At 52.7% G+C, this 25,359-nt stretch overlaps 1 protein-coding gene and 1 pseudogene across 1 annotated transcript; both read left to right on the forward strand.

The window, feature by feature from the left end:
• Positions 1–1,023: 1,023 nt before the first annotated feature.
• Positions 1,024–24,200, forward strand: OTUB2 (OTU deubiquitinase, ubiquitin aldehyde binding 2). Its single transcript, XM_061182839.1, has 6 exons — positions 1,024–1,235; positions 13,921–14,016; positions 15,381–15,499; positions 18,860–18,944; positions 19,569–19,763; positions 21,130–24,200. Exons 1-6 carry the CDS (start codon positions 1,233–1,235, stop codon positions 21,334–21,336), a joined length of 705 nt encoding a protein of 234 aa, XP_061038822.1. The 5' UTR covers positions 1,024–1,232; the 3' UTR covers positions 21,337–24,200.
• Positions 1,313–12,470, forward strand: LOC133085790 (regulatory factor X-associated protein-like; annotated as a pseudogene).
• Positions 24,201–25,359: the final 1,159 nt, after the last annotated feature.

The raw sequence follows: 25,359 nt of genomic DNA on the forward strand, positions 1-25,359 counted from the left end.
TGCCTGGGATTGAATCCCACTGTGTGCTGGGTCAATGTGGGCAAGTAGCTTAATTTCCCTGTGTCTCAGTTTCCTTGTCTGTAAAACAAGGATAATAGGACCTACCGCCATAAACTAGTTGTGAGAAAATTAAGATAATATAGTTTGAGAGTTTTGGATGATGCTGGATACACAGTAAGTACTCAGTAAAAATTAGCTTTTATTATTATGGCTCTTTGAGCCTTGATTGACCCCAAACTCCCCAACTAGTAAATGATATGCATTTGGAAGATACAGATGTTTGTCCACTAGAGCCTAGCCTGGTGCCTGGGGCAGGGAAGTGAGAGTGTGGTGTGGAATTACTTAATACATGCTCCAGGAAGTATTAATACTTATAAAAGGGGCGCATACAATTCACTGGAGCCCCCTTTCCCCACCCAGAGCACCGTCTTCCAGCGGTCAAGGGCTGGTGAATGAATCTCTGAATGATACATATTCCTCTGTTTGATGTTCAACAATAATGAGCTTGTATGCAGGGTGAGTCACCAAGCGTGGTTCACTGTCTGTGCCTTGTATATAGCCGTAGAATTCCACAGGCACAGACTCAAAGATCCTGGAAAATCATTCATTCGACAAACATTAATTGGGTGCGTGGCAACCTACTGATTCAGGAGTTGGAAGGGTGTAAAATATTATTTTGAAGCTACACACGCAGGCAGGTAACAATGTTATTGGACACGTGTTCCCTAAGCACCTGTCCTCTGGTCTTGAGCAAACTATACTTATATGACCTGGTTTATGAATTAATGAGGGCCAGCTAATCTTTCAGAATTCAATTTGCAGTTTTGGTCAAAAGCCCTTCAGCCTTTACAACCTGTCTTCCTGGGTTGGGCTAACACCTTTGCCAGTTAAAAGGTTTCTGTGTCTTTAAAAGGAGGCGGTACCCTGTCAAGTGTGCCCCAAAGGATAGGCTGGAGGTGCGTGAAGTCCCACCCACTTTCTGTGACGTCCTGTGGCCCGGCTTCTGATTGCCCGCCTCAGACGTCAATCGAGGGGCGTGTGTCTTGCTGGGACACAGTGGTGGTCTAACCTCTGGTTTGCGGAGCGGTCGGGTGTATTCTCCGGTCGCCCCCACGCCTTCGAGGCCCCCGCCGCCCGACCGAACGGCGGAGCCAGCCAGTGGTTCCCGGGGCGCCCTCCCGCACCGATCCCTCCTCGCTGGGGCGGGACCTGGCCCGACGGCTCCGGTCACTATGGTCAGTGGTCGTAGCGGGGAAGCGGGGAAGGAGGAGTGGGAAAGGGGGCGCGGTAGGCGGGGTCGCCGCCTGGGCGCATGTGCACTCGCGGGAGGGGGGCTCGGGCGCGAGGCTCGGCCCCCACCGTCAGACCTGCAGCGTTCGGACACCCCGGAAATACTGGGGGCCCAGTCCTTCCTTGGAAGGCCCCCGTGGACGGCCAGCGACGGAGACCCAGCCCGGCTCCCAGGCCCCCCGCCCCGGCGCGTTCGTCGCGGCTGTCCCCGGGTGCCGCTCGATGGTGGGCAGCCGGAGGCTCGAGGGCTAAGGGTCGCTTTCTTTTTGTTAAGTAGACCTCCAGTCGGCAGCTCACGGCCCCACCCATCCGAGGGCTCAGCCATGAGAGACCTCCCACTCCCAAGCCCCACGAGTGGACCTGGGGAGTGCAAGGGTGGCCGGACATCCTCTCCGTCCTACACGTCAACAGAAGGTCTTTGGAGTTAGGACCCACGTGGAGAGGCTGTCTCAAGTTGTGAGACACGTGAATTAGGGGTCCCGGCAAAGCAAAGACTAGAGGAACCCCTGATTCAGAAAGCAGAAAGGGCCCCAGAGACCCTCTGAGCCAGGCCAACCGGGTCTTGGTCAGCTGGGGCCACTGAGGCCCAGACCGGGAGGGGGCCGGGACTGATCGTGGTGGACTTGGACCTGAACCCAAGCCTCTGGGCTCCCAGTCCAGTGCTCTTTGTGTTACTACATCAGTCCATCTTGGGGGCAAGGGGAGGCGGGGGACAGGCACTCTGCAGAGGACTGGGTGTGATGAGTGCCTAAAACTCTTCAACTCTGAGCCCCCCTGCTCCAGGGAGCTTGTAGAGTATAAGGACTGGTGGCCTGGCTTGTGGTCACACAGCCCTGAGTTCAAATCTCACCTCCATCCCTTGGAAAGCCAAGAGGCTTTGGTTGTCGCTTCCCATCCCCGGCACTATTTTGCACGTCTGTATACTGGGCTGCTGTGAGGACCACGTGAGGTGATGCGAGTGGAGCCCTTGGCTCAGGTAATTGGGCACGGCTTTCCCTGTGAAAACAGGGTCCTGGAAATGCACGTGCACGGGTGCCTGGCTTTTCGTGCTTGGCCTCCTCCCTCCCATGTCTGGGCAGAGAAATGGGTCACCACTGCAGGCTGCCGCTGGCTTGGGGCACGGGTCAGAAACTGGTCACGGTCTGACACATTCTGACTGTGGTGTGGGCAGCCAGGTCATCTGCGCTGGCCTGTCCTAGACAAACCAGCCTGCTGCTGGGTGTGGCTGAGGGCTTCTGAGGCATCTGGAAGCACCAACTTCCTGCTTCTACCCAGTACCTAAGGGTTTACCTGGCTCTGCTGCTCCTGGAAGGGGACCCAGGTGTTTCTGCATTGCCTGCCAGGGAGTGGCCAGAGCTGGGGTAATAATGGGTTTAGCCACCCTGGAGCTGAGGCTGGCAGGGCTTCCAGCCACCACTGGGTAGCTGAGAGCATGGCAGGGGTGGTGAAGGCTGGGGCCTGAACTTCTGGCCTTCGTGCTGCACAGTGAGGCCTCTGACTCCATGCTCACGTCTGCCCTGGACTCACAAGACCGGAAGGTTTGTATAGAGGGCAGATGGAGTCAGAGCACCAGCCCTCAGCCTGTGACGGGTGGCGTGGCTGCCTTGGAGAGGGATGAAGTGGTTAACTCACCAAATAGGACGTCTGCCTGGGAATCCTTGGGGGGGGGGCGGGGAGAGGCAGTGCAGGGTGTGTTCTCTCCTGTTCACCCAGCATTTATTGAGCAACTACTGTTTGCCAGGTACCGTGCTGGGCCCTTTGGTGGTTTTCTGAGTCTGTGTGGTGTGGATGGTGGTGAGTGTGTGTGTGGTGGGCAGAGGAGAATGTCTTTGGAAAATACAGTGTTTTCTTTCTGTATTCATTTCAAAGTCACTGGGCTAAGCTTGCGGAAGGGTCCCAGGTAGAAGACACAGAACCCCTTGGGAACGCAGGGGCCAGGGTGAGCACAAAGCCTGGGGCTGCCACTGGCAGAGGTTGTAGGTAGTGAGGGGTCTCATGCTCACTCAAAGGGCATTTAACATTCAGTGAAGAATGAAGGTCGGATGTGAATAGCAAAACCACAGGGCCCTTCTGTGCTTTGTTCTTTGGTTTGTCAGACAAGCCCCAGTAGGTACCCTAGTCCAGCCCCATGCTGGGCACTGATGAGAAAGACAAGGGGCTTGCCCACTCTTAGGAGCTCACTGCCTGTTGGACAAGGCAGAGCTGGACACAAGCAATTCCTGAGCTACCGGTCATGACCTACGAGGCCTGACCATGGGCTTGGGGAGCACAGCAGGGAGCCATGCACTCTGAGGGAGTAGGGAGTGTTGAGGAAGGCTTCACAAAGGAGTCTTTTGAATGGGGTATTGAAGGATGTATAGGAGTTTTCAGGAAGGATTTGGGGAAGAGTGTATTCCAGTCAGGGTGGGACAGTGTGCTTACAGGCCTGGAAACATGGTTAAGAGTGGGATATGCTGGGAAAGGTGAGCGGTCTGTATGGATGCAGGGAGCTTGGGGGAGGGAGGAGAGATGAGTTTAGAAAAGCAGATGGGGTCAGAATGTGCCATGAAGGGCTTCGCATGCTGCACTGTGGGGTTTGGATTTTATTCTGCGGGTGTGGCTGGGGAGGGGGGAGGACCATAACATATTTTTGACAAATAAGAGATGGTTGATTTGGATGCCGTCTGGCAATGGAGTGGACAGAGGGTTGGAAGTGGCCAGGCTGGAGTCAGAGACCAGCGCATACATCTGTTCACTCATCTGCTCGTTATGCATTTTGGGGGCATTATTGTGTGGCAGGCACTGGGGAATCTGGTCATGACAGGCAGGCAAAGTCCCTGCCCTCATGGAGTTGACATTCTCGTGGAGGGTGACAGACAGCATGCAAGTAAACGAGTGAACCTACATGTCAGAGAAAGCTCTAAAGACATAAAACAAGTCAAGGCAGTAGGGGTGGGGAAGGGGCAACTTTCACAGGGTGGTCAGGGAAGGAGGTTGCATCATCTGAGTCATGTAAAGAGGCAGAGAGTCATTCCATGCAGAGGAACAGCATGTGCAAAGGCCCTGAGGTAGGAATGGGTGTGTCTTGGGGGAACACAAGGAGGGTCACTGTGACTGGAGCTCACGAGAGTGAGGGGAGCAAGGCCGGATGGCGTAGGACCTGGGTGGTTGTCATCCAAAGGTTGAGTCTTCTTCCATGTGAAGGAAGCCACTGGAGGGAACTGGGAAAGGGCATGTCCTCATCTGCTTCACATGGTAGGAGCCTGTGCTGGCTGCTGTGGAGGATGGTGGGGATGGGGGGTGGGAGTGGGAGCCAGGAGGTCAGTTGGGCAGACACGTGGTGCAGCCTCCCTTGGGGCAGATGGTGGCGGCTCTGGCCAGACACAGGAGCCGAGCTGACGGGGGAAGGGAGGAGTAGAAGAGGCCTCCCGGGTCTTTGGCATGAGCTCTGTCTGGATGGAGGGGCTTTTGAGGATCTGGTGACACCTGGAGGGGATGCAGGGGTGGAGAGAGAAAGCAGTTAGGGGCACAATAATTCTGGGATCTTGGTCAGACATCCCGCTGGCTGGTGGTGTTTGAGGCCGGAGCTCTAGGCAGAAGTCAGGGCAGGAGATCTGAGGGTCCGTTAGGAGGATGCTATGAGTCCAGGCGTCAAATGAGAGAGGGCCAGCATCTGAATTCGGGGTCTCTGCAAGGCCAGCCAATAACTGTGACCCAAGGCGGGTAGGGGTCCAGATGCAGGGTCTTCTCTATTTCCTGAACTGAACTGCAGAGATGGGGGAATGTGGGTGGTAGGCTGAGTAATAGCGCCCCGAAGACACCCACATCCTAATCCCCAGAACCTGTGACTAGGGTACCTCACGTGGCAACAGGGGCTTTGCAGTTGTGATGAATTAAGGGTCCTGAAATGGGGAGAGTACCCTGGGGTACCCAGGTGGGCCCAATGATGTAATCACAAGGGTCCTTATAAGGAAGAGGCAGGAGGCTCGGAGTGAGGAGACGTGACAGGGGGAAGGAGGGATCATGAAGAAATGCAGGCGGCTTCTAGAAATTGAAAAAGGTAAGGGAGTGGGTTCTCCCCGTGAGCCTCCAGAAATGTCAGATAATAAACCTTGTTTTCAATCACTGAGTTTGTACTAATTGCTGTTTGTACAGCAGCAATAGGAAGCCAATTCAGGACGCTAGGTCTCCCTTGAATCTTGGGCCTCCAAATGTTTTTGATCACTCGTCAATAAAAATGTTTGATTATCCCGTATGTTGGTATATTATACATCATACCCTGAAGTAGACATTTAAAAAGCCATTTCCTTCCGGCCCCTGAAAACAGCCCCCTGTGGAGACCCCAGCCCCAAGCAGGCAAGGCCAGGTTTGGAGCCACGGGGAGCCTCTAGAAGTGACAGGGACCTTCTGAGGGGAGGTGTTTGGCTTAGTTCTGGGCCCTGGCCCTCTGGTGGTGAGCCTGCAGGCTCTGGCCTCTGCCATGGAGGAGTTGGTAGCTTGAGGTCAGGCCACGCGGTGTGTTGTGGCTTCTCGGGGGCTGGGCCTGGTTCACGAGGCTGACTCATGGCCCGGGGTCCGCACACCAGCAGAGTAGCCTCAGAGGGAGGTCCGGCAGGCTAACGGCTGGTCTTGCCCTCCGGGGCCCAGGGTGGGCCCAGGAGAGGCCCACCAGCACCACAGAGCCTTGGCTGGGGGTGCACACAGAGGCACCGAAGGATACGTTATGGGGGGTTTGTAGGCAGAGGCATGAGCCCGAGGCCGGGCTGCTGAGGAGCCATCAGGAAGTGATGATAGGGCACACGAGGGCCAGGTGGGTTCTCTTTGTGGCGAGTTGGGGCAGAAAGGCACCCAGGTCTGTTGAATACCTTTGATGTGCTGGGTGACCAGCATCGAAGTTTCTCCCTGGATTGTCTCACTGTGTGACCTCAGGCAAAGAGCTTGACCTTTCTGGGCTTCAGTTTCCATTTGTAAAACAGAGCTACTGCGAGGCCTAAGTGAGATTATCCCCAGCACCTGGCATACGGTGACCTCCCAGCAAAGGTAACTTAACTCATTCAACAAGTGGTTACTTAGGGCCTTCCGGGGGCCAGCTGCTGTTCCAGGCACTTGGAGTACTGTGATAAAAGTGACAAAGGACCCTGTCCTTGTGGAGCTTCATTCTCCTATTGTTTCACCTCTCATGAAAGCTCAGAGAAGCTGGATTCAGACTCTGAAGTGAACTGTATCTGTTCCAAGAGGGGCCCACAGAGAACTCACAGGAGGGGCAGGGGTTTGGTTTGGGTCACAGGTCATGTCATGGGTCAGACCTTTATGGCCTGCAGGACTAAGCTGCCAGGGCCCAGTCCTTTCAGCGTGGCCCTCCCCACCCTGCAGCTCCCTGCCACCCCACCGTCTGCTGGGGGTCCCTGGAGATGCTTACACAGTGCTGGGCACGTGGGGTTCCCGTGGGCAGGGGGCGCAGCAGCTTGTGGGATGGGAGCTCCTGCATCGCCCTGGCAATGGGACCTCACTCTGGCTCTGCTTGGTCACTTCCTTACCAGAAGCTTTCAGGGCTTCAGATGCCACACCAGTGGGGCAGGATCCATGGATTAGGGTATAGGTGGAGGGCTGGGGTGAACTTGGCTTTTCACTGGTCTCAGGCTGGTTGAGGAATTCTTGGGGCTCTGTGGACAGGTTCTAGATACGTAGAGAGGCTTTGGAGAGAAAACAGAGAAAAGTGGGGGAATCTGGTTTTCCTTGCGTCTGGAGGTGCGGCGGGTATATGGATGAGAGATGGGGATCAAGTGCAGGGTCAGCAGGACTATTGTAGGTGGTTACATGCTGGCTCTGCGGTCTCCGAGGTTGTAGGAGGAAAGAGGACCCCCACGAGGACTCAGATCTGGTCTGAACGCCAAGCCCCCCGTTCCAGTGCCTCAAGCTAGTTCCCAGGGTTACTGGGAAGGAGCCAGTGATCGGAGAAACATCCTTCTCTCACTTTGAAATATCTTCCTCGACTCAACAGCTCAAAGCTGTTTCCAAGCAGAGGTGCTATCTGCCTGACTTAGTTAATTAGCATCTATTTGCAAACCAGCAGTTTAAGGCTAAAATCCTTTAGGATTAGGTAACCTGATTAGGTCTGTCTGACAGGACATTGTCAGGCGAGGCCTGTCATTTTCCCATAACATCCTGGAAATTTGGGGCTATGATTTAAAAAACAAACCACCAATTAGAGTCAGCCAAGGTCAAACCCAGAGTATTGTACCTGATTTCTGGGCCAGTATACTGAGGCTGTTCTTCCAGGGGTGTGACCAGGGCCGTGCCGATGGGGAGGGGGGCAGGGACCACCCGGGCTGACTTGGGTCACTCTGGGCTGCCAGGCAGGGACTTAAAGGCACCAAAGCAGAAACCCACTCACCCCTCCCAGTGGCCCCAGTAAACACACCTGGGACCACGAGGGGGCGCTGGAGCTAACTCAAAGCTCCATCACAGGGCAGGGCAACCAACCTGGGAGCCATTTGTCAGGAGGGGTGGATCTTAAATAGTATTGAGTGAAGAAAAAAAAAGCCACGATATCTATAAAATAATTTGTATGCATATTTAAAACACGTGCATACATAAAACAACTCTGTATTTTAAAAAAGACATACATTCCACTTACATGAGGTCCCTAGGATAGGCATATTCATAGAGACAGAAAGCAGAGTGGTGGTTGCCAGGGGCCGGGCCGTGTGGAGATGAGGGGTAGGGAATGGGGAGTTAGGGTTTAATGGGTAGAGTTTCAGTTGGGGATGATGAAAAAGTTCTGGAAAGGACGGTAGTGGTTGCACAACGATGTGAATGGACTTAATGCCACGGAACTGCACGCTTAAAAATGGTTATGATGGTATATTTTGTGTTATGTATGTTTTAGCACAATTTTAAAAAGGCAGATACGTATTGAAAGACGTACCATAGGGAATACCTATAGAGGGTGGGGGGATGGCAGGATGGGAACAGCGATCAGGGATGAAGGGGGAATAGGTGACAATGCCTTGCAGAGGCCGGTACTCACAGTGGGTCTCTTGAACCCTGAGTGTGATGAGCTTGGCTCTCAGCGACCCAGAGCCCCCCGCCCCCCGCCCCCAGACTGCTGTTGAATATTTTTCTTGTAAGTTGACTTTTAAATAGCCTAAGTAAAGTTGTCTCGAATGCCCAGTCGATATGACTATGGCAAGTGGAAAAGCTAGGGAGGCTTCCCTGAGTGAGGCCCGTTTCCCCTTCCTGACCCACCTTTAACATTCTCATTTTGACTGGTGATGGCGGGCTTTCTAACATCTTAAATACTTATCTCTACATATGTAAGATTAATTCCTTATACTCCTTTCCACTCTCCCAGCGATACCTTCTCAGAAACTGCTCATCAAATAGAACTGATTTTATGCATCCTCCCACACCATTTGTCGTTTTTTTCGGGGGGCACTCCAAGCGCGAGCCGCGTTCTATACAGCTGCACTGCTTTTTAATCATCCATCGTTTAAAAAGACCCAAGCCATCATTTTAAGTCTGCTGTGGGTAAAAACAAGACTTTTTGTTGGTGAGGTAGGTAAATAATGGGACTTTGGAATGAAAGGAGACGGCGGGTGGGTGAGTGAGAGAGATGGGCGTTGTCGAGTGGGGACACGTGCTGTTTCTGAATAGTACCTGTTTGTCATCCTGCCTTCCCCTCGGGTCAGCAGAGGTGGATTTTTAAATTCTGAAACTCATGGGATCCCGTGGATATTTGCTTTATGAGCACACCGTATGAGTGCAAAATTAACTGTACACCAGCCATTGGTGTTTATTATGCCAATAATGTAAGTCTTCCATGATTTAGAATAGGTCAAAACATGTTCACTTTTTATAACTATGCCACTGAAGTTAATAAGTTAGAGGCTTCCCTGGTGGCGCAGTGGTTGAGAATCTGCCTGCTAATGCAGGGGACACGGGTTCGAGCCCTGATCTGGGAAGATCCCACATGCCGCGGAGCAACTAGGCCCGTGAGCCACAACTACTGAGCCTGCGCGTCTGGAGCCTGTGCTCCGCAACAAGAGAGGCCACGATAGTGAGAGGCACGCGCACCGCGATGAAGAGTGGCCCCCACTCGCCGCAACTAGAGAAAGCCCTCGCACAGAAACGAAGACCCAACACAGCCAAAAATAAATAAATTAATTAATTAATTTAAAAAATAAATAAATAAATAAGTTAATAAGTTTTGGACTTCCCTGGCGGTCCAGTGGTTAAGACTCTGCTTTCTACTGCACGGGGCGCGGGTTCGATCCCTGGTCGGGGAAGATACTGCATGCTGTGAGGCATGGCCAAAAAATTAAAAAAAAAAAAAAAAGGAAAAGTTAACAAGTTTTGTTTTAAGTTAAAAAAATTGCAAATGAAAATGCAACATTTTACGCTCCAAGTCAGAGGTCTTCTCACCCTTCAAAAGAGGCTAGCAAAGTGGAAAGGAGTTAAAGGTACACTGGAAGCCTGCTTTCTCCTTGGTGCAATTAGAAGGTTTGAAGAAAGTTGAAAAGAGATTAATTTTCGCTCCCAGTGTGGCCAATGTCTGTTAACCCCCGTGTCCAGACATCACCTATTAATGATCTCTCACTCCACCTGTGATGAGCAGCCCTCAGACTGGGGGACCCTGCTGTAGGCACTGAGGTCCGGAGCTGAGCAGTCTGCCTGTAATGCGTGGAGGGGGAGCTGCAGGGGCCCAGCCTGAAAGTGAGAAGGCCCCAGACTGCCCTGCACACAGTGTTCCTTTGAGGCCCAGCAGCCTTGGTCCCTCTAGAGCTCCTGGACTCTGAGCTCTGTCTGCTTAGCAGTTTGGCTTGGTAGAATTTCCATGGGTTTCAGAGTCAGACAGATCTGCAGCAGATCTCTTCCTGGCACAAGGGACCCAACCTCGTCAGTAGAGTGGGTTTAGTAATTGTCAGTCGGGATTAAATGAAATAACGGGAATATGTAAGCCTCTGTCCCATAGCTTGGCCACACAGCTGGTGTACAGTAATGGCATCTGTTATTATTTCATACATCTTGGGCTTAGGGTAGCAGCAGATCATCAAACCATCCTCCATGTGTTGGCTTTCAACCTCATGGTCACAGGATGGCTGCTGGAATGTAGACATTGCATCTGTATTAAGTCAGGAAGAAGGAGGAGGAGGAGGACATGCTGTCTCTGTTCTTCACATCCAGAACCAAAAGCCTTCCCCAAAGCCCCCAGCAGATATTTTGTGAGTCCAGTTGGCCAGCCCCGGTCACTTGGCTGCCCACAGCTGCAAGGGAGGCTAGGAAAATCAGTGAGGAGGAGGATTGTCATGACTTAGCCCAGGCATTTTCCATCACATTGCCCAGAGTAAAACAGGAATCCTGTCTGTAGGGAAGAAATGGGTAATGGCTGATGGGAAAGCAGCCCATAGCATCTGCCCCAGAATGGTTATTTGATTCCTCCTGGTGGTTCCCCCCTGCTCTGCCAGCCTGCCACTGTGGTGTCAGAGCAGAAGTGAGGAAGGAGCCTGAGACTGACTTAATTTTGCAACAAAGGTTGGGTACAGAACAGAAGCTTCCAGAAACAAAACCTAGAGTCCCTTCGCCCACCCACAAGCATTTGCACGCTCTCTTCCCTCTTTTAGAAATACTTTTCCTCCTGTTTTTAGGGACAACATTCATCTTCTCACTGTTCGGCTTTCCTCTGGGAAGATGCCCGGGCGCCCCACATCTCGGGAGGGCATGTTTGGGGCCACCAGAAAGGGAGAAAAAGGAACAAAGCATGAGTTCAAGGGAGGGCCCAAGCCTGACTCAGATGGGGTGGGGCAAGCAGGGAGGCTTCACCGGGGACATGGCTTTTATTCATTCATTTAGCAAACATCTCATCCCCTGCTCTGGTTCGGGCCCTGTGAGGGGCCCTGGGGAATCAAGTGAATGGAAGGCCTCAGATGGTTTGACAGCTGCCCGCTGGCAAGGGAGGCCCGCGTGACTTTGGAGACTTTGAGGGGTGGGAGCTTCCCGGCCTCCCAGAAATGCCCCTTCCCAGTCACAGAGCCTGGATGCCGAGTACAGGAATCAGAGCCAGAGAAGCTCGTTGTCAGACAGAAGTTTAGAGTCTGTCCAGGGTGGAGACCAGGTAAGCCTAGAAGTCACTTACGCCTCATTGTACGATTCTGTGGGCCAGCTCTCTGCTTCCGGTGGTGAGCTCTGGAGAATCTCATCATCAAAATCCAACACATTTCTCCAGATGCGAGGGGGTTTGTAACACCGAAGGCTCCTTTTCAAGCACTGCGGTATTGGGTTGAGGCCGCTGTCTAGTCAGTGAGGAGGCTGAGAGGCCGCCCGGTGACAGCTGTCAAAAATGATGGCCAGGGACTTTTCCTCTAGCGGGTTCCCGGCCGTTGGTTTGCTAAGTGCAGTTGGGCCCGGCAGGTGCTGAAGGGTTGGGGTCGTGGACCCCCGCCAGGTCTCAGCAGCACGGAGCTGCAGGCTGTCGCCGAGGGCCGCGCTCCGCCCCGGGGCCCCCGCCCCTGCCCCGGCCCGGCCGCGGCCTCGCAGCTCACCCTGCTGGCGATGCGCCCCTGTGGAGGGCAGGACGAGGCTGCGGCCCTGGGGGGCAGCGCCCGGGCTGCCCGTTAGGTACCTGTGCGAAGTGGCGGGGGGATGGCGAGGGGGAGGCGGGGGAAAACGAGGCAGACCTGCTGGACACTTCGGACCCCCTCGGGGGGAGGCGAGAGCACGGCTAGTTTGGAGGATCTGGAGGACGAGGGGACCCACTCTGGGGGAGACGGGGCAGCGGCGGGGGCAGCGTGAGCAAGACCTGCACCTACGAGGGCTGCAGCCAGACCCCGAGTCGGGTGACCAGACAGCGCAAGCCGTGGACGTGCAAGAAACACCGCAACAAGATGTACAAGGATAAGCACAAGAAGAAGGAAAGCTACCAGGCCCTGAACTGCGGCGGTGGGGCCGCCCAGGCTGGCAGCGCGGGAAACGTCAAACTTGAGGAAAGCGCAGATAATATACTCTCCACTGTTAAACAGAGAACAGGATCTTTTGGGGATCGACCTGCAAGACGTACTCTTTCAGAACAAGTGTTAAATCAGAAAAGACTGTCATTACTAAGAAGTCCAGAAATGGTGCAGTTTTTACAGAAACGGCAACAACTACTAAATCAGCAAGTTTTGGAGCAAAGACAACAGCAGTTTACAGGAACATCAGTGTGAGGGAACTTATCAAGAAGTCCTACACGTTTCTTATCTTATTGTAGTGGTTGGACATATTTTTATACTAAAGATAAATGGGGTGAGATTTGCCAGTAGAAGGTAAACAGTCATTTTCCTGTGAATGTGTGTGCATCTGGGGACAAATACGTATTGCACATTGTGCATCTATGACCCTGTTTCTGTTTTGCTATATTTGTTCATTTGTTTTTTTAGATTCCACATATAAGCGATATCATGTAATATTTGTCTTTCTCTGTTTTCACTTCACTTAGTATGATAATCTCTAGGTCCATCCATGTTGCTGCAAACGGCAGTATTTCATTCTTCTTCTATGGCTGAATAATTTTCCACTGCATATATATACCACATCTTCTTTTGCATATGTATACCACATCTTCTTTATCCATTCATCTGTTGATGGGCACTTGGGTTGCTTCCATATCGCGGCTGTTGTAAATAATGCTGCAATGAACACAGGGGTGCATATATCTTTTCTAATTAGTGCTTTTGTTTTCTTTGGATAAATACCCAGAAGTGGAATTGCTGGGTCATATGGTAGTTCTATTTTTAATTTTTCTGAGGAATCTCCATACTGTTTTCCATAATGGCTACACCAATTTACATTCCCACCAATGGTGCACAAGTGTTCGCTTTCCCTCACCAATACTTGTTATTTGTTGTCTTTTTGATAATAGCCATTCTGACAGATGTGAGGTGATACCTCATTGTGGTTTTGATTAGCATTTCCCTGATGATTAGTGATGCTGAAAATCTTTTCATGGGTCTGTTGGTCATCTGTATGTCTTCTTTGGAAAAATGTCTGTTCAGATTCTCTGCCCGTTTTTTAATTGGGTTGTTTGTGTTTTTGACGTAGAGTTGTATATCTTCTTTATATATTTTAGATATTAACCCCTTATTCAGATATATTATTTGCAAATATCTTCTCCCATTCAGTAGATGGCCTTTTTCTTTTGTTGAAAGTTTCCCTTGCTGTGCAAAAGCTTTTTAGTTTGATGTAGTCTCATTTGTTTGTTTCTGCTTTTGTTTTCCTTGCCTGAGGAGACATATCCAAAACAATGTTACTAAGACCAATGTCAAACAGCCTACTGCCTATGTTTTCTTCTAGAGAAGTTTAATGGTTTCAGGCCTTACATTTAAATCTTTAAACCATTTTGAATTAATTTTTGTGCACTGAGGTATTATGTTCTGTAAAATGAATCAGTTTGGAAGTTACAAGTTGATACCCCTATATGGTGGGCCTGGCCCTGACTCCCTGCCTGCCGGGGACCATGGCATCTGGGATACGAGTCACACACCCGCAGGTGCTTCTCTCGGGGGGAGGTAACATTCACTGTGTCCTGCAGCCAGCAATTCAGAGGCTTTCTGTTGGTGAAAGCCCAACAGCTGCTTTTGAAATTGTCACAGCTTCACTCCTTTTTCTGTCTTTCAGAGTGAAGCATCTTTCAACCTAATATCAGAAAAATGTGACACTCTATCAATTCTTCGGGATCATCCTGAAAACAGGATTTACCAGAGGAAAATCCAGGTAAGGCAGAGGGTCAGAAGAAGGGGAGCCTAGATGAAATGGGCTGCGTTGGGAGCAGAGAAAGAGGTGCCACTTTGAAGGTAAAAAGCCTTCGCATTTGGACCAGGTTCCTGGGCAAATTAAAGGGCTTCCAGAATATTGTGATGTTGGGCATTTGCCTTAATGAGAAATCCTTTCGCTAAAAAAAAAATAAAATAAAATAACACTTTTGTTTTTAAAAAGCTAGGCACTCTCCTGAGTGTTTCCTTTCTCCCTGAGACCTCATTACAACATTGCAAGGTCAGAACTTTTATTACCCACGTTTTACAGCTGAGGGAAACGAGGCACAGAAATTAAATGGCAAGCGCACGGCCCTACTTCTAGTGCCTGGAGGAGCTGGCATTTAGACCAGGCAGCCTGACCTCATAAAAGTCGTCTTTGTAACCGCCCTGCAAGGGCATCTCTCAGGAGGGAAAGCCCACTCCAGCCGGGCTATGAAAAAGGGGGGCTGGGTTGCTGGAAGGATGCAGGGACAGTCACAGAACAAGGAGGAACCTGGGCGCTCCCCTGGTGCCCCCTCTCCACCTCTCGGCTTCCCGCCTGGGCAGGAGCAAAGGCTGGGCAGCACACTGACTCTCGTGTCCCCTGGAACCCCCTCGGGAGCTGAGATGGAGTTTTCAAGGAGCGCATCCTTCCCTACGGCCTGCCTCTGGTGGGCTTGTCAGCTCCACTCTGGTGGGACCCCTTGAAAACCAGGCTCTGCTGTCAGAACCCTGACTGTAGGCAGGCCCAGGAGGCAGCCATGGGGAGTCTGGGCCGTTTCAGAGGGAAGCTGACAGCCAGGAGCAGAGCCGGAGGGGGTGGCATGGGGAGGCCACACCTCCCAAGAAACCCTTTGAAGGACTGGCCAGACTGCTTGGTGAAGGCTGGGGAGGCCCTTCCTACCGACTCTGCAGCCTCCTGGCCCACCTCACAGGCACGCCCACCCTCACTGCCCCACCATGCACGCCGCTGCTCCTCCTCTCAGTGCCATTCTTCCAGGAAGCCTTCCTGGACTGCTGAAGTCTGATGTAGATGCCACTGCTCCGTGGCACCCCAGTGCTTCCCCGTCCTCCTGTCATGATCATCTGACTGTCCATCTCACCCCAGACTGTAGGCTCCCGAGGACAGGGCCGTGGGACGCCCCCGTTCATGCTCAGTGTCTGACACAGGACACACTCCGAGTAGTTTTATTTTTGTGGAATGAGACTTGGGACACCGTGAAGGGCAGCCAGTCTGAGAGGAGGGAGCAGGTGTTATGTGGGGGAGGCAGGGGCCCCGGCCCTGACGGGACACGACGGGGGTGCTGTTGGTGCAGACACCCACATTTCCTCTGTCCCCTGCAGGAACTCAGCAAAAGGTTCACTGCGATCCGCAAGACCAAGGGGGACGGTAACTGCTTCTACCGGGCCTTGGGCTACTCCTACCTGGAATCTCTGCTGGGGAAGAGCAGGGAGATACTCAAGTGAGTGGGGCACAGGGGATGCTGGGTGGGCCGCCAAGGGGCCGGCTGGGGAGGGACAGTGACCTAGCGGGCACTCTCAGCCCTCTGGTCTCAGTGTGCTTAGGCAAGTTGCATTGGGTGCGTTCTCGAAAACTCACGGCAAGGAGAACACAAAGAAGCGTTGCCCCGTTGTTCTGGATGATCTCAGCTGACCTTGGATTTGAGTGTGTGAGTAACCCAGGGGTCCACCTGGTCAGCCTGGATCTAGAGTTGACGCTGTCCAAGGTCCCTCTGTCCCGCAGCTGCTGCCTGTAATGATCCTCCCTTAGACCCTTGGGTTTTGGCTTAGCTCGAGGCTTCTCATACTTCATCATTTGTGCAAACCCCCTGGGATCTTCTTCAGATGCAGATTCCAGTTCAGTAGGTCTAGGGCGGGGGATTCCGCATTTCTCACAAGCTCCCTGGAGAAGCCGCCCCTGCCTGCCGCTGGGCCTCGGACCACACTGAGGAGCAAGGAGCTGAGAGCTGCTTCTTAACCCTGGAGGTCTCACAGCCCTTACAGGATTTGATGAAGACCCCGGGCTTCCTCGTCAGACACCCTCCCCCCACATACCCTGGGGAAGAGTGCAGAGTGGCCACGGGTCACAGAGCCCCTGTGGTTGAACCGTGGACCCCGGCGCCAGAACTCCTTCGCTGAGGCAGGTTTCTACCCTGCCTTCCTTCCGGGGCCCCCTTGCTCCTGCAGCCGTCGCCCAACTGGGTGCCACACTCAGACCGTGTTGTGGGCCCTGGGGATGCAGCAGCAAACAAGAGAGACAAAACACCCTGCCTGTGGAGCTGGCATGCTAACCGGAAAAGAGGGACAGTGGATACGAAGAGTACTTGATGTGTCAGACGGTGATAAGCGTTGTGGGAAGAAAAATCAGGCAGGAAAGGAGGCCAGGTTGTCCAGGGGTAGAGGCTGCAGTTTTAAGTAGGGGTTGGAGAGGTAGTGGGGGCAGGTGGGGTAGGGCCTCACGGGCCTTTTTAAGGACCTTGAATGTCGGCCTGAATGAGATGGAGCCACAGAGGGTTCAAGAGAGCAAGGGGCCTGATCTGCGGGTGGCTGCGTGCAGGATAAACGCAGCGCGCGCAGCCAGGGAGCAGCAGGGGACGTGATCCGGGAGAGCCCAGAGGAGGGGTGGTGACGGTGGCCTGAGCAAGTGGAGGTCGATCGCAGAGCCCTGCAGGGGTGGCGCCAACAGGATTCACTCATGGCTGGAGTGGGGTGTGTGAGCAGAGAGAGGAGTCGAGGATGGGTGCCTGGGGTTTGGCCTGAGAGTTAAAAAAGCAGGAGCTCCATGTTGCTAAGTCCGAAATCCCCATGAGCCATCCAAGCGGGGTCCAGTGGGAAGTACCAGGCGGGTGTTACCCCATTTTACAGATGAGTAAACCGAGCTTCGGAAAGGTTAAGTGACTTGCCCAAGGTCCCACTAAAGCTGGTGCGTGGCCGAGAGGGCCTGTGCTCCAAGTCCTGACGCCGTCCTTCTTCTCCTCCCTCACCTTGTCGGGGTGGGGGTCCTGCCCTGGGTGTTTGTCCCTCACTTGACTGGGTCTGTGTGTCGCCGTCTCTGTGTCCCCAGGGCTGGCACGGCGGGGCCAGCAGTCGTTGTTGAGGAATGAGTGTGGGGATGCGGCGGGGGCTCAGGAGCGCGTGGCCAGGGAGGGGAAGGGTGTGAAGGCAGGAAAGCTGGGAACATAGCTGTGCACGTTCACAGCCTCACAGAACAGTGGCCAGAGGGGCCCTCCCAGCACCCCTCGTGGAGGCCTGTTACCATCACCCATGCCGTGCGAAAGGGGAGCCTATGGCCCAAAGCCGGAGAGCGACTTAGCAGCAGGGCTGTGGCTCCCGGCACAGCACTCCTTCCCACACCTGCCCTGGCCAAACCGGGCTCAGATACGCCGGCCCAGCCTTTGGCGGTTTACCTTTCGGCAGAAGCGCCTCACCTTCCAGGTTAGATGATTCCACTTCACACACACCACCCTCTCCGCACCTCCCCTGTCCCACAAGGCACCTAAGCCTCCCAGGCCTTTCTCATTGTGCCTTTAGTCCCTCGTGAAAACCCCTCCCGTGTCCTCCCTAGAGTCTGGTCTCCCCTCCCAGGGGACAGGCTGCAGTTACGCCCGTGCCAGCTGGTCTCCCAGAGCCTCTCCACTTGGTCCTTCTTGCGGGGGATGCATCCCTCCTTCTGTGGACCAATTACTTGGACTGTATCTCGTCTCTGCTGCTGAACTCTGTGTCCTGGGGCGGCTCCCCGCCATCCCCAAGGGGACCAGGACAGGTCCCAGATGGGGCCGTGCCAGTGGGGGGCCTGCAGTGGGAGCACTAACAAAGCAGGGGTCCCTGGACCCGGTCTTGAGAGATGGTCAGTGCTGGCAGAAGTTTAGTGGCTGTTTGGCCGGGAGGCCTGATTTGTGGTGTGAGTTGATTTCTGTAGTATAAATACTCTTGTCATGATTTTTTTTTTTTCAAGCTACCATCATGGGGTCACTGAACAGGGAGTTGGGAAGAGATACGTAACACACGCTATAGTCCAAATCGTGTTTCCACCATCCACGCGCAATAGACAAAGATTACGTCAAGAGCATAGATTATAATTTGTGTTTTAAAGTTATTTAAGTTTACATAACTTGATTCTTAAATAATGGCTGTTTAACACCTGGATGGCAAAATGCGTAAATTTAACAACTAGCTCTTGTGAGCAGGTACAAACCAGCGTTAGCACACCTCCGAGAAGAGCATCCCTGGCCAAGGGGACAGTGGATGCTAAGGGGTAAAAACGCAAATGGGTAGTGACTGTGGGATGTGAGGGAAGCTGTGAGACTTGACTAGAGATGAGGCTGCTGAGCTCGGCAGGGGCCCTTCCAGGACACCTGTGCTGGGGAGCTGTGTCCCGAGGGAGAAGGCTGTGGCAGGTCACTCTAAGGTCCCTGTGGAGAGGGGACCAGGAGTGAGGGAAGGCTGGGTGTGGCCCAGGCCAGAGATGGTGTTGACATACCAGGAACCATGGGGACAGGAAGGAGGGACAGAGTCAACAGACCTTCGAAAGGTAGAATCAATCTATCTGGGAGTGGGTGGTGATTACCTCAATTTCCTCATCTGTGAAATGGGTATACTACCCACCTCCTGTGACTGTACAGGGGAGGACAGAACAAATCAGTGTGTGGTCCACGTGGAAGTGCTTTGAAAAGTAGAAAAGTCCTGCTAGAAAAAAAGTCCCAGTAGAAAAGTGACACGCACCCTCTCAGGTGTGTATGGGGTGGTGGGTGAGTGGGATGACAGCTGACGTCACAACAGCACCCCCTGCCATTTCCTTGTAAGTACCAGTCTTTCCCCTCCAGGTTCAAAGAGCGTGTACTGCAGACCCCAAACGACCTTCTGGCTGCTGGCTTCGAGGAGCACAAGTTCCAAAACTTCTTTAATGCTGTGAGTTAACCTGGGCACGACAGCTGAGGGGCCAGGTCCTCCCTCGCTGGCAGAGCAGACAGGAGCGGGCACTGGCCGGAGTCCCCTCACCGCCCAGGGCTCTGTGGTTGCGCCCCTCTTGCTCCTCCCAGCTGGGGAAGGGCTGAGGGTTGCTTCCTGCTTGTGGGGACATAGAGGGAACAGGCCCAGGGCCCTGCCCTCTCTCTGGGAGGAGGTACCTCCTTTGGGGCACTAGCTCTCAGGCTGGAAACTTCCCCCAGCCTCCGTCAGCCCATCCCCTCTCCACCCCATTCCCCGGACCCCGCTAGTGAAGGCGGTGGGGTTGGAGGACTGTCAGTGCTGAATCTGTAAATGAGAATTGCAACCACGGCAGTGAGGAGGGAGGCTAACCGCTGCTCCTTAGACGTGACTCACTACAAAATATCTAAGGGACTAAGGGATGTTAGCTAAGGGACTCACTACAAAATATCTCTAACCCTGTTACTGAGCTTTGGCGGGATCTCTGACTGATTGAGTTTGGCGCCTCAACTTGAGGATTTGAAGATGGAAATGCCTGTGGAGGGAGGCCCATGGAGGGAGGGGCGGGGCTTGCCCGTCCCCTGGCTGAGGGCCCAAGGGCTGCAGTTCTACAGCGTGGTAGAGCTCGTGGAGAAGGACAGCTCCGTGTCCAGCCTGCTGAAGGTGTTCAACGACCAGAGCTCCTCGGACCACATCGTGCAGTTCCTGCGCCTGCTCACGTCAGCCTTCATCAGGAACCGCGCAGACTTCTTCCGACATTTCATCGATGAGGAGATGGACATCAGAGACTTCTGCACTCATGTAGGTCCTCGGGGCCCAGGCTGTGGGGACTCGGCCTCCGGCCCTGGGCTCCGCTCCCATCCCTCTCTCCGTAGGAGACTTTAGCACCAGCATTCCCTAACCAGGGGACCTGGCTGTCATGTCTACATTGCAATTCAAAGAGCACTAGGTTAAAAAAAAAAAAAGAGCACTAGGTTAGCAAGCCGGAACGCATCCTCCTTCTGCCCAAACTGTGTGGCTTTGGGCAAGTCACTTTCCCTCTCTGGGCCTCAGATTTCTCATCTGAGAAATAAGGGCTTTGGACTAGACTGTTCACAAAATTACAGAGTAGCAACCCCAGAGTCACATTTGCCCAAGACCTGTTCTGTTTATGATGTATGGTATTTACCTGAAAGAGCTGCCAACATTTAAACATTGGGCAATTTTTGTATGAATGTCTGGATTTCTCTGGAAAAATCAGAAGATCCAGCTCCCCAGGCCTTATTCCTTTTTGTTTTTGTTTTTTCTTATAAATTTATTTTTTATTTATATTATTTATTTTTGGCTGCATTGGGTCTTCGTTGCTGCGCGTGGGCTTTCTCTAGTTGCAGCGAGCCGGGGCTACTCTTTGTTGTGGTGCGTGGGCTTCTCATTGCTGTGGCTTCTCTTGTTGCGGAGCACGGGCTCTAGGCGCACGGGCTTCAGTAGTTGTGGCACGCGGGCTCAGTTGTTGTGGCTCGTGGGCTCTAGAGCGCAGGCTCAGTAGTTGTGGCACACGGGCTTAGTTGCTCCGCGGCATGTGGGATCTTCCCGGACCAGGGATGGAACCCGTGTCCCTTGCATTGGCAGGCGGATTCTTAAGGACTGCGCTACCAGGGAAGTCCTCCCCAGGCCTTATTTTTGCCCGGCAGTAATCAGCAGGAGCTAAATGGCAGCTGCCCTAGTTATTGGGACTCAGTAGGCAGCTTGTCTCTCCATTGACTCACTCACTCGCTCGCCTAGCCCTCTGTAAGCACATAAGCTTGAAATCCCTTTATGATAAAGTCCCTTTCTGCTGAGATTCTTTGACTCTGTGCATTAGGAAGCCCAAGCTGAAAAACTCCTGCCCCCCTTTCCAGATTCTTCAAAGTAGTGTCCTCTTCTCACAACTAGGGGGTCCAGAATCAAAAAGATCTAGATTCAAGCCTTGCAATTGTGGCAATTTCTATCTGTTACCTCCTCAGTGAGCCTGCGTTTCCTCCTCTGGAAAATGCAGATGTCAACATCTGCCTCACAGGTTGTTGTGGAGATTACTTCCCAGCGCAGAGGTTTTGACCTAGGACCACGAAAGCCAGGGTTGGGCCTCTCACTTGTCCTCTGCCAGGCCTCCATCCTCAACTGGGTTGTTTTCTCATTGTGGCCTTTGCAGGAAGTGGAGCCCATGGCCATGGAGTGTGACCACATCCAGATCACGGCCCTGTCCCAGGCACTGAACATTGCCCTGCAGGTGGAATATGTGGACGAAATGGACACGGCCCTGAACCACCACGTGTTCCCTGAGGCTGCCATCCCTTCCGTTTACCTGCTCTATAAAACGTCCCACTACAACATCCTTTATGCAGCCGATAAACGTTGATTAACTTTAGGCCGTGCAGTGGAGCCTGTCACCTAACGGGAGCGCATTCTGAATGGAACATTACGGCTTTTCAATTTTTTTAAGCGATTTCGACTATACTTAGAAAATGTGCAGACTTTTGGGCAAAGTCACTGGGAATAAGGCCTACTCACTACGGACTGGTGGTAACTTGGTGATATTTTTAATATTTATCTTCATGGAGGATCAAATGTTTTCCAACTCTGGGCTAGGAAGCCGTATGCCCCAGCTCTACCCCAGTTCTGAGACCTTGCATAGGTCACCCTCCTCTCTCTGGGCCCAATTCTTCATCTGGAGGTTCCTGCCAGTGTTGACATTCCAGTGTTGTATAAAAATGGGGTCCTCCGGTTTATTTCCACCAGGGGCGGTGCCTCTCTGTAGGGGAAGAAAAGCTCAAGATCAGCTGTCTTCAGTGACTTACCAGTTCTATAAAAAATCAAGTCCAGTCAGCTGTTGGACTGGACTTTGGTGCACGGTGAATTGAGGCCAATTTGAATGCGAGGGCTTCAGTGTACTTCCAAGCATTCATGACAGTGTTTTCTCACCCCTAACTTGAGGAAAAAGGTACTTTTATGCCAAAGCCTAGAAAGAGGCCTGTAGCCATCAGCATGAAGCCCAAGTTGTTGGGCCCCTCTATCTCCCTCAGGGCCAGGACTGCCTGCCTTCTGGTGGGCAGCCCTGCAGGGTTCTGCCGCCAGCCCCACCTGGACAGACACTGAGAAAGATTAGGGTCTGGGACCAAGAAGGTGTCTCATCGTCCCCAACACATCCCTGGAAGTAGAATATGGATACTCAGCCAGGTGGAGACATCGATCAGCACGTGCAGCCATAGACTCCAGCTGAGCAGAACAGACAAGGTTTTTTGAGGCTGTCTTTGGCTTCCTTTCCCCTTTCCCCCGCTTCTGTTTGGCTCATGGGCTGGCTAGAGGTTAGGTGAGAAAGAACAGAGATAAGCCGAGGAGACTGGCAGTGGGGGAGATCACCACTGGGGAAACTGCCTGGTAGCCAAGAGCCCTGGCTCTTGCCAGTCTCCTTGTTCATCCACCTGGACATGCCCCTTGATAACCTCCTCACCTTGCTGCCTCAGGATCTCGAAGAGCCCTGGCTGGGCTGGGGCACTGCCAGCAAGCTCTCTTCCTCTCTGGGAAGAAATGGAGAATGCAGGGGCGTGGAATTGCCTTCCTTAATCGAAGGCCTCACAGGTTCCATTCTGCAGGGATTTATTAGAATCTTTTGGTGCTGCCGTGCCAGACTGTGGTGTCTGCCGACAGCCAAACTGTGCACCAGGAGGACTGGGTAACAAACTGCTCCCAATCCTTGTATACAAATGTCAGATGTGTATCAGTCTTCCGCCTTTGTGAAAACTGATGTCAGGGTGCTTTTTATCCCAGGCAGGGACCCAGGTTCCCATACTGCCCTTGGCTGGAATTTGGATCCCAAGGGCTCAAGCTAAGTGACTGTCACTTTTTCACAGGAATGTAAAGCTGACCGTGATCTCTGGATTGGTTCAGTGGTTCCACCTTGCTCTGGGTAGGAGTGCTGTGACAAGTATACTGTAAGAGTCGGGTAACATGTTACATGATTTGTGAGTATCACGATCCCTGTTTCCAAACTGAAGGACACTGAGCTGAATCTTGGCTGCTCTGAGCAGTTGTGAGATGGGTCCTGGGCCTCCAGCTGGGCTCTCAAGCACAGTATAATCAGCACTGGCTGCCACTTAACTGCATCTGTAGCTTGTGTAGCATTCGCAAAAGCAAAGCTTTCTCTTTGGCAGACAGGCTGGAGAACTTCCCTCTGAGGTGTGTCTGCACTGTGTTTCCAGGCCTGAGAGCCTGCCAGTGTTCATGTGGGACCCTCTTCCCAGGAGAGAGCCTATCAGTTTAGAATCAGAATGCCCAAGAGAGGCAGGCTGTTTTCATGACCTTGCTCTCTGCTCTCCCATTTTTCATAAAACCATTGGCCAAATCCAAACCACTGCTCTCTTCCCTTCACATCTGCCCTCAGATCTTGCCTCTGAAGGGAGAGCACTGTGGAGGAAAGGAGTGGCAGAATTCAGAGAAGCTTTAAGTAACAAATGTAAAACCCCGTCATCCGCGGACACTAACTACCCTGCTTGTGTACGGCGGCCAGTCATGCCAGCAATCACACTTCCGGGGCAATTCTTCACCCACCCCACAAAGCCTTCTCTTTGCAGACCAAAAGCTGGAAGGAAGGTTGCTTTCAGAGTTTGCCTTTACAACTGCACATGTGTTACCTTCCTTCCAAAGGGAACTTTACAAACCAGTGTGAATATTTAGCAACAAAAAAACTGTCCTTGCTTTTGGTTCCTACTTTAAGCACAAAGTGGCTCTGGAGCCAGACTGCCTGGGTTCAGATCTTCAACTTTGCCACTAACTAGTTATATGACCTTGGCCAAGTCCCTTCACCTCCTAGTTTCAATTCCCACATTAGTGAAATGGAGACAATACCAACACATCACAGAATTATCGGTTCAAGTGGAACAAGATTACATGTGAAAACAATCGCAAGATCTGACGCATAGTGAGTGCCCTACAAATGGGATGCTTCCCCCCATGGACCCTTCCCAATGGGCTGCAGCAGAACACTGCAAGATGGGAAAACACGCCACCTTGGCAGTGGCACTGTGGTTTCCCAAACAGGGAAGAAGTCTAAGGACCAAACGCATTCCCGTGCTGAGCGGAAATAGGGGCAGGGGCTGTGGCTCAGTACATGGTTCCCCAGGGGCCCCTGGTCCCGTGGGATGTAGGCCAGGCCCACAGCTTCCTCGGGCAATTGGTAAAAACATTTTCCTAGCATTAAAATGGTTTCCATAACAACTGTTTGTCCTGGCTTCTTAATAGTTGGTACCTGGCATGCACCAAAACTCAACACTACTATCCCATGGGGCTTGTACGTGTGAGTGGATTAGCAGGGGTAGGAGTGTCCTTGTTTAGTGAAAGGTCCAGACACTCAGGAAATTCTGTCCTTGGGCTGGGCTGGAGGTGCCAAAGGAACCACAGGCCTCGCCAAAGCTTCACCTCATCAGGTCAGAGAGCAGAACTGTCAGGGAGGCTGGCCCTATCTTTTAAAACCTAGCTCTTTAACATGTCACCCCACAAAAAAGAATTTGCTGTTAGAGGGCAAGGACAGGATGTCACAGGACATTAGTGGATCTGTTTGGCCTGTGACAAGTGTCCTCAGGCCTCTCATGGCTCAGGTGCTGCTAAGGGACCTTGACCCTGCTTATAACTTCCACTGTATCATCTGGAAAATGGAGAGTCCCCCTGCCATCCTCTGATAGCTATCACTCAGGAGCTTCACAGACTAGGGCTGTTTTCTTCTGCCTTCTCCTCTCCCGGTCACTGGTGACACTGGGGAGACAGTCTCTGGCAACACTGCTGACTTTTAAAACCAAAGCAGTTTTCTGAACTTGCCTTGGGCCTACAAGGAAATACCCAAGGTTCTTATCCCAGCTCTGCCACTTGACTGCTGTGTGACCCTGAGCAAGTCGTAACCACTCATAGTGCGCTTCCTCAACTGCAAAAAAGGGTACTAAGACTTATGTCCCAGGGCCTTGACGGAAAACTGACAATCGAAGTAGATAAAAGTACCTAACCGACACTCAGTGATACCTGAATCTGAGTTTAGGCCAACTACCCTGTTGCAGTTGCCCACAGGGACTGACGGAACACAGCTGCCAACCATGAGGCCAAGGGAACGTCTGTTTAGCAGCCCAGACTTGGCTGTGCAGAAATGGGTGCTTCTCCCGTGACTGTGGCTACTCACCCAGGCTGACCCAGAGGAAGCTGCGGTGGTGCCGGGCGGTCTCGTGTTCCCTCAGCACATATTTACACCAGGCCCTGATCTAAGCGCAAGGGCTGCAAGGAGTAATAAGCAGCTTCTGCCCGCAGGGAGCTCAGCAAGGTACCGGAGACCAGTGTGGCAAGTGCTGTGAAGAGGGTGAGCCTGGGTACCGTGGGAGCTCACGAGAGGACACCTCACCTC

This window comes from Eubalaena glacialis, chromosome 2 (assembly GCF_028564815.1).
Source record: "Eubalaena glacialis isolate mEubGla1 chromosome 2, mEubGla1.1.hap2.+ XY, whole genome shotgun sequence".
Lineage (NCBI taxonomy): Eukaryota > Metazoa > Chordata > Mammalia > Artiodactyla > Balaenidae > Eubalaena > Eubalaena glacialis.

Excerpts from the sequence above, each read along its gene's own strand:
- OTUB2 (XM_061182839.1), top strand. Across the intron at positions 14,017-15,380 it reads TTTACCAGAGGAAAATCCAG|GAACTCAGCAAAAGGTTCAC; the intron begins GTAAGGCAGAGG and ends TGTCCCCTGCAG. Across the intron at positions 18,945-19,568 it reads TCCAAAACTTCTTTAATGCT|TTCTACAGCGTGGTAGAGCT; the intron begins GTGAGTTAACCT and ends CAAGGGCTGCAG.